General features: G+C 39.7%; 1 protein-coding gene across 2 annotated transcripts in view; it reads left to right on the forward strand.

Moving 5' to 3' along the window:
• Nucleotides 1-998: 998 nt before the first annotated feature.
• The window catches only part of SLC35D1 (solute carrier family 35 member D1), a 48,756-nt gene continuing 35,410 nt past the window's right edge, over nt 999-14,344 (forward strand). Inside the window, exons 1-8 of one of the 2 annotated variants that reach the window (XM_036077676.2) lie at nt 999-1,610; nt 2,424-2,457; nt 2,555-2,641; nt 3,338-3,405; nt 5,026-5,097; nt 5,926-5,994; nt 8,042-8,144; nt 12,472-12,564. In XM_036077676.2, coding sequence (XP_035933569.1) covers nt 1,411-1,610; nt 2,424-2,457; nt 2,555-2,641; nt 3,338-3,405; nt 5,026-5,097; nt 5,926-5,994; nt 8,042-8,144; nt 12,472-12,564 — 726 coding nt within the window. In that variant the 5' untranslated portion in view covers nt 999-1,410. The remainder of the gene's footprint in view (nt 1,611-2,423; nt 2,458-2,554; nt 2,642-3,337; nt 3,406-5,025; nt 5,098-5,925; nt 5,995-8,041; nt 8,145-12,471; nt 12,565-14,344) is intronic. The other variant, XM_036077674.2, reaches the window with a different exon arrangement.

Here is a 14,344-nt window from a genome sequence, read left to right on the forward strand (position 1 = left end):
TACATGAGGTACCCAGAATAGTCAAATTCATAGAGACAGAAAGAATAGGGTTACTAGATTTTGGGGCGAGGAGGATTGGGAATGACTGTTTAGTGGCTACACAATTTCAGTTAGAGATGATGCAAAAGTTCTGGAGATGGGTAGTGGTGAGTTGCACAACAATGAATGTACTCAGTGCCGCCGAATTGTACACTCAGTGGTAAAATGATAAATTTTATACTAAGCATATTTTACCATAATAAAAAAAGGTTGAAATGGTAAATTTTATGTTATGTATAATTTACCACAATTACAAAATATGGGATAAAAGAAATAAAAACGATAGACAAAATAAATAATTCAAATTCGATTTTTTCTTTTTTGACATTAAAATTAGGTATGTCATTTCTTTGCTCAAGCTGATAATAATGATTTGTTTCTGTTATGTAATAACGGCTGCCACTTACTGAAAACTAGCTCTGCGCTAGTTTTACATCCATAGAGATAAAGAGATGCTGGCCCAGAGAGGTCAACTAATTGATCCAAGAGCACGCGGTTAGTGAGGGGGCATTTCTAGGAATCCTAGAATCGGAACTCTGCTCCCAAGCCCTTGCTCTGTCACCAATCCCCAAGTTGCTTGATTATCTTACTACTTTTTTTAGATGTGTCTACATTTTTCTTAAGCAAGTTTTCCCTTGATCTGCAAAGAAAGTATTGTTTGGTGTTTTCTGGGTTCAGAAAATGTAAGAAGCCTGAGGGAATGCAGAATGAAATGTTTGTTGAGTGTTTCCTTTTATCCCCATATGATACTTTTGAAGGACTTTGATCTTCTGAGAGACCAAAAGAGCATTCAAAGTGAGTCTAGACGCTCCCACCACAGAGAACTACTTAGCCAGCCACCTGTTACCGAGGGGAGGATGGTCTGTACTTTCGTTGCGGCTGTTATCTGGAGAATACGGCTCCTGGGCCCCGGGCCGCCAGCCTCCCCGGCTTTAGAAACGCGGCCGCAGAGAGACCCCGCGCAGACTCGCGCGCAGGCGCGAGACGGCGGTGGCGTTCTGTCGCTGTGCTTTGTCGCCTGGCGCTCCGGTGTCCCCGAGTGGTTTCCCCCTTGGCCTGTTCTCCCTCTGCGCCCGAACTCAGGGTCGCCGCTGCCCCTTCTCCAGGCCCTCTCCAACCCATGCCTAGGCCAATCCCGGCGCGGCCCCTACCCTCTGACCCTGCGTTGCATAATGCCCGAGCAAAGTCCCCAAGGGTGTGAAACCCGGCGTTCCTGCCCCTGGGCGGGGACGGGCGGCGACCGTTCGGGGAGCCGAGGCGGCGAGGGCGCAGCCGGCACTGTCCACCGGCCAGGGCCCCGCAAGTCCCCTGGGAGCAGGCCCCCCGCGCCGCTCGGCCCCACCGCCAGGCCCGCCCGCCGCCGCCGCAGCCATGGCGGAAGTTCATAGACGTCAGCATGCCCGGGTTAAAGGAGAAGCCCCCGCGAAATCCTCCACACACAGACATGAGGAGCTGGGGATGGCGTCGGCCGAAACGCTGACGGTGTTTCTGAAGCTGCTGGCCGCCGGTTTTTACGGCGTGAGCTCCTTCCTGATCGTGGTGGTCAACAAGAGCGTGCTCACCAATTACAGGTAGGGCCGGGGCGGCGGCGGCGGCCGAGGCCGTGGGGAGGAGCGCGCGGCGGCGGCGGCCGGGCGCCGGCTCCCTGGACTAATACTGCTAAAGTTAAAGCTGAACAAAGTTGGGCGGGAGCTGGGGAGGGCGGGCGGTGAATGAGCGGCCCGGGCGGCGGGGCCGGCTTGGCGCGCGGGCCCGGGGTGCGGGTCCAGCTCCGGGCGCGGAGCTCTGGACCGCCCCGCGCATGTCTCGACCGCGGTGGGAAAGCGCCCGCCAAGCAGCACCCTGGAAACCTTGCCCTTCAGATCGATGGAGCGGAGTTGCTTTGTGACTTTTGGCTCTTGTGCATGCCAGGCTGGGAGCAGAGCGAGGGATGCCCTCCCTTCCCTGCAGCCTGGGCCGGGGTCCGGGGCTTCAGGGTCCCCGAGTTCGCTGACGGTCTCGGGGGACGTGCGCATCCTTAAGCTCATTTAAGACGATTCTGCTGCTGTCACTGGGACCCTGAGGCAGAAGCAGAAGCATGTTTGTTTTAAAGATGTGAAACCGTTGAGGAGACCTGTGTCTTCAACCCGTTGCAGGCAGCTGACTGAAATTGTGGATTCGGACAAGATGAGACAAGTGGCCGCCCGAGGCTACAAAATCAGCGGTGTTGCCGGACAGCCAGCAGGGATTTTTTCTCACATTTTCATTTGGATAAGGGGCAGACGTTGGTGTTTGTTTCAAAATACATTTTAAGGTTGCCGATGTGCAAATTGAATTCACAGAGCTGCGTTTGGGTTTTTCTGACCGTGTATTTTTTTTTCTCTCTCTCTCTACCTTTTTTGTAGATTTCCCTCCTCACTATGTGTTGGACTTGGCCAGGTTAGTTGGAATCTTCGGCATTACGTGGTTTATGTCGTTAGAACTTCTGTGTGTGTCTTTATATGTAGAACAGTGAATCTGTGTTCTCTGTTTACAGATGGTGGCCACAGTGGCAGTTCTCTGGGTGGGAAAGGCGCTCAGAGTAGTCAAGTTTCCTGACTTTGACAGAAATGTACCTCGAAAGGTAAAAAAAACCAACCAAACAAACAAAAAACACCTTATTTTCTGAAAACAAGTCACTATATATTTTTATCAGTCCTCTGCATATTTAAAAATGGCAATCTTGATATCGCCCAGAGTAGGTATAATGAAGGCAAAGAATAAATGTAGTAATATGTGTTTTTAAAAAGTCCTACCAACTCCTTAAAATTAAGGGAAAAGGCCCCCAGAATTCTTGTGTTTTTTAATTAATGAACACTTGTTGGGAGTACAGCTGTTTTGCATTTTCTGCATCCATCTAATCTAGCTGGTATATCCTACATTCATTATTCTTTGGGTTTATTTTCTTACTATTCTGTCTGCCTCTGCTTGACTCCACGTGAAGATGAAATGCCTTTCCTTTTTCTGCTGACATTAGAGCCATGGGCTAATACATTATCATATTTTAAAGCAAATGATGTTTCTGTCTCATATGGTTTGATCATATTCATATTTCTGTTTCTTTTTTCTTCTCCATTCCCTCTCTTTGCCATAGTAGTGCTGTTATCCAGGAATAATGTTTTTTGGGTTCTTCATGGGGGCCAAAATTGTGTATGAGTTCTAATCTTATGTTTTAAGTGGAAAGAATTTTATCATGTAAACAAAACTGTTTCTATTTGAAAGGACCTTGTTTTAGCTATCTTTATTATTGAGCTTTGTTATCCCTTTTTAAATTTTCTAGACGTTTCCACTACCTCTACTATATTTTGGGAACCAAATCACGGGACTGTTCAGCACAAAGAAACTGAAGTATGGATAACTTTATTTTACTAGTGAGGTTAATATGATGTATTCTTAAAACTGTACTTGAATGTCAAATATTTAACACATTGTTATTGATTCTGGAAAAAAATGAAAGAACCAGAAAGCTTCTGTTACTAAATAAGATTACACCAGAGGTTTTAGTTTAAATTCTTTAAGTTTGAAACGAAGGAGTTTTTGTTTGTTTTGGGTTTTCCTCCCCTCACTTTGATAATAGAAGTCTTAAAATGTTATAAAATGCTGTTATAGGAGATTTTCATTATTTTTCCAGACCTATAGTAGTGAAGAGGTCCTGGGATTTCAATTCTTTAACACAATTTATAAATATTATATTTTAGGGAAATTCTGTAAGCAAAATCAGAGAGTGGTTATGAGAACTTTTGTAGTTTTTCTTTTAACATGAGGTAGTTAAAGTAACATCAGATGGAACTCTGAACAAATATGATTAATATCATACCCATGACCTTAGAGGCAGCATATTCACTTTTAGAAAGAAGCAGTAGTTCTCTGCTCTGCGACAATACTGTTTTATTATCCTCTAACCTCTTAATTCTTGGCTTCTCCACTTGAGGAGTATAGTATGTATTAGGTGTATGTGATATTAAAATTATACACATGGAGAAGGCATTTAACAGAAATCCATGGTTTCACTACTTACACTGAAGCTAACCCCCTGGCATATTAGATGATTGTAAAACAGAATGGGGAGATCTCTGAAAATCAGAGACAAAGTGTTTTTCATTTCCTTTTTCTTCAGACCCAAGAAATGTCAAAGAGTGACCATGATGGTATCTCTGGGGCAGGGTTCATGGCAGTCAAATTTATCATGGGTGGGGCATCCTTTTCCATCTCATTACCCAGTTGGAAAGAAATGTAGACCTGCTGCAAAGTGCTGCTTGTATAGAATTTGCTCTTTTTCATCCATTGCCATCCATCTATCCATCCATTCATTCACACCCTATCTGTGGTTGCCAGCCAAGTATAAGGCACTTTGGAGTGAGATGGGATATATTCAGAAATAACTATATTGCAAGAGGCTGTGTGTTTGACTAGTGCTAGCAAAGTGCTCTGGTAATTTAGAGCAAGACAAAAGTACTTCCACAAAAGGACAATCAAGGAGTATTTCATGGGGTGAGATTATCATAGATGCTGTTTGGAGGGTTGGAGATGTTGTTTTGTGGAGGGTGGGTGGGAAATAAGTTCAGTCTACTAAAGAAGGAAGAAAGAGGTCTTTTTCTTTTAAAAACTAACATGGTTACTGTTCAGGGTGTTTGTATAATAAGTAGCGTAAAATTAAAAAGTGGCTGTTACTAGCCTTTGATAATAGATATGTGATCTCTACCATTTTTTATAGGTAGCTTGATGTTTCTCACTTCTAGTAGTTTTATAAAAGCAACTCAGGCTTTCAAATAAGAATTACTTCTAGAGAGAAATAAAGGTTTAATTTAACCACAGATTAACCAATATGGAATGGAATTAATCAGCATAATGGAAGGAAGAGATTAGTATTATTTTAAGGTACTTATTTGGAGAGTCTTAGTTAAAAAAGTCAATTGCTAAACCGTATTTTACCTAATTATATTTTTCCCTTTTTTAAATTTTCTGCAGCTTGCCAATGTTTACAGTTCTGAGAAGGTTCTCCATCCTGTTTACAATGTTTGCTGAAGGAGTTTTACTCAAGTGAGCTAAATTTCTAATATATCTAGTCTTTAACAGACTTTGGTCCTCTTTAAAAGGGGCCCAGCATATATGAGATAGTAAAATTACTTGTCTTGTTTCTCCTTTATCTTTTGAGAAGTTTAAGCACTTTCTTCCTTTGCTATAGGAGTTGATAGTTTATGGGATCAATAGTTGGGGAGATTATGAATTGGAGTTGGAATCTGTCTGAACATGAGATACACTTTCAAGAATTCCTATACCTACTGTTGCCACTGAATGACGCTGGGTCAGAAACATCAGTATAGGTTTTAAATAGTGTTCCTGTCTTGGCTACTTTTACTACAAATGTGTGTGACCTTTTTCCACTTAAGAAATTCTGATTTGCAAAAATTCAAGCTCAATAATGATAGCAAATATAAGAATATGAAAAAAATGAATATACTCTTTTTGTATAAGTTTTTGCTTCATCAAAGGGATTCTTTGAAATACCCAATTCCTTGGAAACATTTAAAATATGACTGGTTAGGGGCGCCTGGGTGGCTCACTCATTAAGCATTTGCCTTTGGCTCAGGTCATGGTCCCAGGGTCCTGGGATCGAGCCCTGCATTGGGCTCCCTGCTCGACGGGGAGCCTGCTTCTCCCTCTCCCACTCCCCCTGCTTGTGTTCCCTCTCTCGCTGTCTGTCTCTCTGTCAAATAAATAAATAGAATCTTTAAAAAAAAAAAAAAAAAAAAGACTGTTTATAGCTTTTTTAAGGAAAACGTATTTTTTTTTTTGCCTACGTTGCAGAATGAATCTGTGAATAACTAAAGGCACATGTATGCACTTTTTAATTATTTTATTTTGTAGGAAGACTTTTTCTTGGGGTATTAAGATGACCGTATTTGCAATGATTATTGGAGCCTTTGTAGCTGCCAGGTAAGAACATATTAAGACCACATTAGAAATTATCAATAGTTATTGATAAGAATTACCAATAAAAAAGAATTTTGTATAGGCTAAGTAAGAATCATGTCTTTGAAAAGCATCCAAAAGACTCTTTGGGAAGTTAAATCTTTCTGGCCATATTAAGGTCAAGGCTGGCAAAATCTGATTCTTCTACTTATTGAGCACATACCATATGCCACACAGTATGTTTGGGATTTTACATGTATTTATGCATTCTTTACAACACCTCTGAAAGATGTGGGTATAATTTTCCTATTTTTAGTTGAGGAAACTAAAACCTAAGTTCAGAAACTTGGTCAAGGTTACACAGCTAATAAATGGCAGCACTGGAATTTGAATTTATGCCTGACTCCAGAGCCTGTGTGCTTTTATAAATCATGTGGTATTCTTTTACTTTACATAGTGCTAAAGAAAATAGTGTCTCAGAAAAGGCAGATGATAATGAATTATTTGTCTTGTGGTGGAATAGTAAATATTAGAATTTCTTTATTTGGCCTCACTTAAGATACATCAAAAGTGCCGTGACTTAGATATTCTATTAAATTACTGAAGCTTTTCCCATTGTTTTTAAGTTTCGGTTTTAAAATGGAGGGAGAAAACGTATGCCCAAAGACTCAGAAAATTAAAGTGATGGCTAGAAGCCTTCTACATTTTTCTTAGACCAGGGCATACATGTGTGGGTTTGCTAATGCCACAGATTCTACCTGACGTAGATATTCTGTCTGAGAGTTCAGTGTGCTTCTTGGATTGGCTCATTTACCTTCATCATTCCTGTAGTATAGGCAGGGGGAAATATTCTAAGTCAAATTCCACCCTAAATCTCCAAGTGAAATTTCACTCTTTAAAAAAAAAAGAAGAAAAAGGATAGAAAAAGTGGTTACTAGAATTTGGTTATATAGCTGACTGTTTTTTCCTTTAGGTAGTATAGCCTTCTTGAAGAAAAATTCTATATGAGCCTCTAACCTCTTTGAAGCATTTCCGTAAAGGTGGTGGGATCCAGAATTGAACCAAACAACAGGAATTCCTCAGGGCCAACCCTGGCCTGCAAAAAGTTTCTGAGGAGGATTGCTATCCGATCAGCCTTGTCTAATCAGAACCTGTTACTTGGGAAAGAGATTGGGAAGAAGGGAGTCTGAAGTTAGAAGGTTGTCAGGCCGCTTGGAAGAGGGGTTATACATTGGGCTAGTTCTGCCTAAAATTGCAGGGGCATATAGAGTTCCTCAGAAGTCTCATTCCGTGTACTAGTTTAGCTATAAGTACATAGTATCTGTGCACAATCCCAGGATGTTGGGCCACTATTTTAGCTAGGGTGCTAAAGTATATTGAAGGCATGCTTTTCTTAGATTTTCATTATTCTGTTCAGTTTACTAAGTTCTGATCTTGTGCCTGGTGCTCAACTAAATACTAGAAAACTTCAGTTTCCTTAATCCTGCTAGTTATATCTCATAGGCTTTTTAAGCAATCATTTAGGTATTTGAGTTCCTACTGTGTGCTTAGACACTGTTGTAGCTTGGTCTCAGAACTAACTACAAATTATACTTCAGAAATGCCACCCAGTGACCCAACCACCTGTACCACCTGCCTTTTGTGTGAATGAATCCTTGGAAAATGACATGTTAACAACTTCATCTTTTTGGTTTCCTTCTCTCTGAAATTGAGCTCTGATGCCTTCTTCCTGCTTCAGATGTATTATAATGGTGAATTTGGTTACTTGTTCTTGTTGTCTGACTTTGAATTCAGAGCAGTGCTATTAACTGACACGATTAATTATTGCTAATGATTGTGTTTAAGCATTAGTGCTTCTCATATCTGAAGACTTCCCTATTGAGTGTGAAATTGCAAATTATAACCAGGAACCAAATACTTGATTGTTTATATCAAGTATCAAATAGTTGATAAAATGCCTAATGTTCACTTACCTAGATAAGAATATGTTCTTCCATTTATTGTACTTCAGTCGTATTTAAAATTACATGCATGTTCTTTAAGCTATTAAAGTGTTGCTTGTGTTTTACAGCTCTGACTTGGCATTTGATCTCGAAGGATATGTTTTCATTTTGATAAATGATGTCCTGACAGCAGCAAATGGCGCATATGTAAAACAGAAATTAGATTCAAAAGTAGGTAGCAATCTAAATCTTTAAGAGATGTTCACTGATGTTGGGAGTAGTAATGTCAGTTTGTTAGGAAAGAAGAATACTTAGGAGAGCTGGGAAAGACCTAGGGATCTCAGAGTAAAATGCCTGTACTTTGCTACTCACAAAAGAAACGTTTTCAATTATTAATTAGCAGTTAGATTTTATTGTTAGCTTTTCTGGAAGGGATTGGGTGACTATTGACTTTGGGAGAGGGTTGTAATTAGGGGGTGGGTTCATTACAGAAAAGTGTCATAAATGTTCATGGCTGTGTTCTAGAAGAGTTGGTGAGGAACCTGGATAAGAAAGAAATATCTGGAAACCCTTGAGCAGATTTGAGGAGAAGTGAGTGTAGGAAGGGGCTGCAGAACAAGAATGGACTTTGTGTATCTATCCCACAAATAATGAGAAACTTTAGGGAGCATTAGGATTGCTCTCTTTTAGGAGCAATGCTGAGTTCCTTGGCCTAGATCTCATACACATGAACTTTCCATACCCAGCCCTTTTCTCTTAACTTACAGCATGCAAACAAAGGCTTTACAGATATTTTTTGTTTGTCGGACTACTTTATACTTTGAATATATACACACTAAATTTTATTTTTAGATCAAGCCAGACCATCAGAAAGCAGAGAATTTGAGCCACGTTGCTTTAACTACATTATGGCATAAGTTTGCCTTATTGTAAGCAGCTATGTGGCTCAATCGGTTGAACATCAGACTCTTGGTTTCAACTTGGGTCATGATCTCAGGGTCTTCAGATTGAGCTCCATGTGGGCTCCGCACTTGGGGTGTCTGCTTGGGGTTCTCTCCCTCTCCCTCCGGCCCTCCCCCTGCTCACAGATGCAAGCATTCGCTCTCTCTTAAATAAATAAATAAATAAATAAATCCTTTTTTTTAAAAAAATAAGCAGCTATGTAGAACTCAGCTGTATATATTAGCATTGTTATTGAAGGAGCTGTCCTTTTTATCATGATGTATCCTGTGTAAGGACCCATATGAGATTTCACAGATGCCACCACAGTTTTTCCTGAAGAGTGGTATATTTTTTATCTCATAATTAAATCTTGTAACTGACATGACTTTATCTTATTTCCCTACCCATGTTTCCTAAGTCACATGACCTTACCTGCTTGGTTTTTAGTCTGCTCTGTATGTGCAATAATTCTGAAACTACTTCAGGTCATTTTTTTGAGTTGAGATCATAAATACAAATGCTCAACTACTCAATAGTAGTATTAGTGTCAAGTTTGTATTGTCTTGGCAGGGGGCTTTGCCTTCTGCAGAAAGAACCATGGAATGAATGGCCATCCCAGTAGCTTTCATTATTTTCAGAGAAGGTTTATTTTGAAGATCTTTGAAGAAATGGGGTCAGTGTAGATTGTTTCCAACAAATTTTCCTTAAATATACCTTTATGTCTTGTTCTCCATTTATTTGCCTTGATGACTTTATATGATGATTGTATTTTAATGGAAGCTACTACTATTAAAATTTTTTATCTTTTTGAAATAGTTAGACAAAAAGGAGCAGTTAGAGATTAGTTTTACTCTGTTTTTTTCCTCAGCCCATTTGCTGCTTTGGGAAATAGGTACCAGGGATAACATTCCATTTGTCCAGCAGCCTCAGCTGTCTAAAACAGTACTACCCAATAGAATTTTCTGTGTTGATAGAAAGCTTATATATCTCTACTGTTCGTTAACGGTAGCCACCAGTCACATGTGGCTGTTGAGCCCTTGATAAGTGACTGGCACAACCAAGGAACTGAATTAATAGTTTAATTATAATTAGATTGAAATAACTGCAAATGGCTAGTGGCTACTGTATAGGGCAGCACAGTCTAGAGTACATCCTAGAACCTAGAAAAAAGCAAAGCGTGTTTCTGAGTATTTTATTCCCAGGAGAGTCCTTCAGTTCCTCACTTAAAAATGACTTATGACTCACTTGCATTAGAACTTCATATTGATCTGCTTTTCATACTTCATGGATTAGGAGCAACATACTAGAAGATGGAATTCTATTTAGAGGCAGAGAGGCGGTATAAAAGGTCAGCTAACAACAAAAGATACAAATAGGAAAACCATAAAAGTTGGAAGTACTCAAAAATGGAGCAATTAAATGACATTAAGGGCAGTATCATATAAGAACACAATACAGTAATGCATATTTATGATGACACCTTAAATTCAGTTTTAGTTGATGTACTACTCTTTAAGAAGTCAGGGAAAAAGATACTCAAAATAGTTAAAGTGAGAAAATAACAGTTTGGCATTTAAGTTTTTGGTATTTGTCAGTTATCTGGATGGGTGTATGTGTGTGTGTGTGTAGGCATCCTCTACTTCCTAGATCATAATCATGTCGGGTGGGTGTGTGTGTGTGTGTGTGTGTGTGTGTGTAGGCATCCTCTACTTCCTAGATCATAATCATGTCGGGGGTGTGTGTGTGTGTGTGTGTATAGGCATCCTCTACTTCCTAGATCATAATCGTGTCGGGTGTGTGTGTGTGTGTGTATAGGCATCCTCTACTTCCTAGATCATAATCATGTCGGGGGGTGTGTGTGTGTGTGTAGGCATCCTCTACTTCCTAGATCATAATCATGTCGGGTGTGTGTGTGTGTGTGTATAGGCATCCTCTACTTCCTAGATCATAATCATGTCGGGTGTGTGTGTGTGTGTGTGTGTGTGTGTGTGTGTGTGTGTGTGTGTGTGTGTGTGTGTGTGTGTGTGTGTGTGTGTGTGTAGGCATCCTCTACTTCCTAGATCATAATCATGTCGGGGAGTGTGTGTGTGTAGGCATCCTCTACTTCCTAGATCATAATCATGTCTCTGGCTGACGGGGCATCTGTTGTTAAAGGTTGTTTTGTTCTTCTGTGGCCTTTTCCTTGCTGCTTTAGAAATGAAGCACATCTTTTCATTGATGCTTGTGGTGGCCTTGGCAATCAGTTATTTGGTTTATCTGAGAGGCAGTATGTCCACGCTGAGTTGCTGTTAATAAATCAGAAATTTTATTACCTATAATTTCAGGACTGCTTAAATCATGGCCTTTGAGCTTAAGTCATGTGGCATAAAGACAGTGCTGCATTTCAGACCTGAATGCAGCTGTTGAGTTTAAAAAATTTCTAACTTTAAAGAAATCATACAGATACTACATATTTATAATGGAAGTAGTAGAAAGTGTAGAAAAGCAAGAAGAAGAAAATCTAAATCTCTCTTAATTCTACCATCAAGTGAGCAGCACAGTTTTGGAGGATAAGTGTGTGCACGTGCATGTGTATGTGCACACTTAACTGTATACAGTTTTAAATGAAAGAGCAACTTACAATGTTTTCTAACCTATATTTTTCATTTAGTGCAGTTTTCTGAACATCTTTCCTTGTCAGTATTATTTAACATTTTTAGTGGTTGCATAATATTTCATTGTATGATTGTATCCTCATCTAACCAACTAGTTTTCTGTTGTTGGATATTTGTTCCCAGTTTCTCAAAGCTGCTTTTGAGAGGGTAGTTTGACTTTTCACATTATTCAGTCATCTTACATCAGAGAAGTTAGGCAGATATGATGCCCCCATCCTCACTACTCCTTTATCCCCATCCTGCCCCCGTCAAACTCTTGCCTACTTTTTCAGGTGACTGCTTCTGGCTGAATGTCTTAGAAGTGTGTGAATCAAAAGTGAACCCAGATTTCTCATAGGCTCCCTGTGTTTGAAGATGTATGTGGTTCTTTTGTTGTTCCCCAATAGCCGAGAGCACAACGAATCATACTTTTGGGAATTGTAGATAATCTTCATTGTACTTCACATGTACATTTTCAGAAATACTTCACTGGCAAGTTATGTCTGTTTGTGTTGGTCTAGGTATGAGTGTGTGTGTTGGTACCTACCCATCTATCTCTCTTAAATGGCACTTTGTTATGGTTCTGAAAAGTTCAAGACTGAGTTGATGACTTTTGATTCAGTTCTGGAAAGGAAAGGGCTTCAGGATTGTGTTTATATAGAAAGGCATGCATATATTCAAAATAATGTCTTTCCTGCTTGCTGTCTTGAGGTAGCCAGTTGATGTTATTTTTATTTCTCTGATTTTAAGCACTCCATGAATTTATCTCAAATTTAAAGTCTTGTATGTTTGCTTTTTTTTTCTTCCTTTTGAAAGCTTACGTTTTTTCTTAATGTTTGCAAAACCTATGACTTGGCTAATTTGCTGTCTATATTGTGGGGGAGCGGTGTGTGTGTGTGTGTAGTGGGAGTGGTATTCTGTATAGGGTTGTGTATATCTGTCTGCTAGAACCAAATGAAACACCTAATTATTTACTATTCTAGGAGCTGGGAAAATATGGTCTGCTCTATTACAATGCACTGTTCATGATTTTCCCCACCCTGGCCATGGCATATTTTACAGGAGATGCACAAAAGGTAAGACTTTCTAATTATGATTTAATGGCTTATTTTTTGAGCTGTATTATTACCTATATCCACAAGATAGACTGTGGGGTTGTTAAAAAGTAATGTGCTTATTGAGTGACCAAAAACTGAGAGCTTGTTTTTTTAGCTTGCTAATGTCATGCTAACCTTTTTTCTTGGCATAAGTATTGGATAATACTAAAATGGCTCAAAATAGCTTTGGCTATTAACATAAAAATAGTGCACGCCAACTAGTGTCCTTCTCTTATGTGTCAGAAGGCTAGAGGAAGGAAATTTTTACATTTCTACTAAACTACAAAATAAGAATAGTGGCAGACTATCCTAGAGAAACAAAAAATTATGAATTAGTAGAGTTCTTCAAACCTAAACAAAATGCTTGGCTTTCTAGAAGTTCTCTGTTTTATTGTACATTTGTCATGCTGGCTTAAATCCCAAGCTGGGTTTTTTCCTCAGGAGATATTTAGCACCATGTGGTAACTTAACTGTATAAATAGCAGCTAATATAGTAGTTTACTCATTTTCTAAAATGATAGCTAAATAAACCCAGAATAGAGTAGCAAATAAATCCACACAAGAATTTTTCTTTAAAACAAACCCATATTCATAGGAGAAAAATTGACACCATTTTGTTAGAATTCACAAAATTTTGCAAACTGAATGGAACCCTAGAATTTTGCCAAGTTTCTGTAACAAGATTTCTTCTAATGAGTCCTCTGGCTAGTAGTTTCTTCAGCATAAATGTGTCGGTTATTTACTCTAATGACAGTGACAATTCCCACATATCAGTGGGAGCCAAAATAAAGAAAAGGTTTTGAAAGTAGTTAGACTATTAAAAAATTGTTCTTCAATCAAAGATAGAAGACCTTATAAAGCTTATAAAGGTGCTTTGTTTTATTCATCAAGAGCTCTTTCTTTTAAAAAATTGGCATAGAGGGACGCCTGAGTGGCTCAGTTGGTTAAGCGTCTGCCTTCGGCTCAGGTCTTGATCCCAGGGTCCTGGGATGGAGCCCCGCATCGGGCTCCCTGCTCAGTCGGGAGCCTGCTTCTCCCTCTTCTTCTGCATCTGCCTTGTTGTGTGCTCTCTCTCTCTTTCTCTCTCTCTCTCTGACAAATAAGTAAATAAAATCTTTTAAAAAAATAAAAAGATAAAAAACTGGCATAGATCATCTTGAACAGGTGTAAATGTTTTAATGAACTGTGACCTGGCTGCCAGCAGACCTAAAAGTGACTCTAAAGTAGGAAATGGAGCTGTTGCTCTGACTAATAAAGAGTGTTGAGTAAGTATTTTGTGATTGTGAAAAAAGTAGGAAGAGAAACTAACATTTATCGAGTCCCTATTGTGTGCTAGTCACTTTTTATATGTGTAATATAACATAGTCCCCAGAACAGTTGTAGAAAATTTGAATTATCTCTGTTTTACCAATGTGGAAATAAGGGTTCAGAGAGACTTAGTCCCTTGTCCAGTGCCATACTTTCTGTGGTGGGTACAGTCAGGGTTTAAACTCTGGCCTAACTCCAGAAGCCATGGTCTTTCCACAGTGTTCTTCCTCCCTCTAGGAGACCCTGGCGGAAGCACCTCTTACTCTTCAGCTTTGGGGCAAGAATGTAATGTAAAGTAACCAGGCCCCTCATGGCAGCATGGATGGTTCCAAATCTTGAGGCCAATCTGTACATGAGAAAGTTGGAAGAATTCATGTGGTTAGATATTTTATAGACTTGGCAAAGATGCAGTTCTCATTAATTTGAAACTTTGACTAGTAGCTTGTAGCTA

The sequence above is a fragment of the Halichoerus grypus genome, chromosome 5 (assembly GCF_964656455.1).
Source record: "Halichoerus grypus chromosome 5, mHalGry1.hap1.1, whole genome shotgun sequence".
Lineage (NCBI taxonomy): Eukaryota > Metazoa > Chordata > Mammalia > Carnivora > Phocidae > Halichoerus > Halichoerus grypus.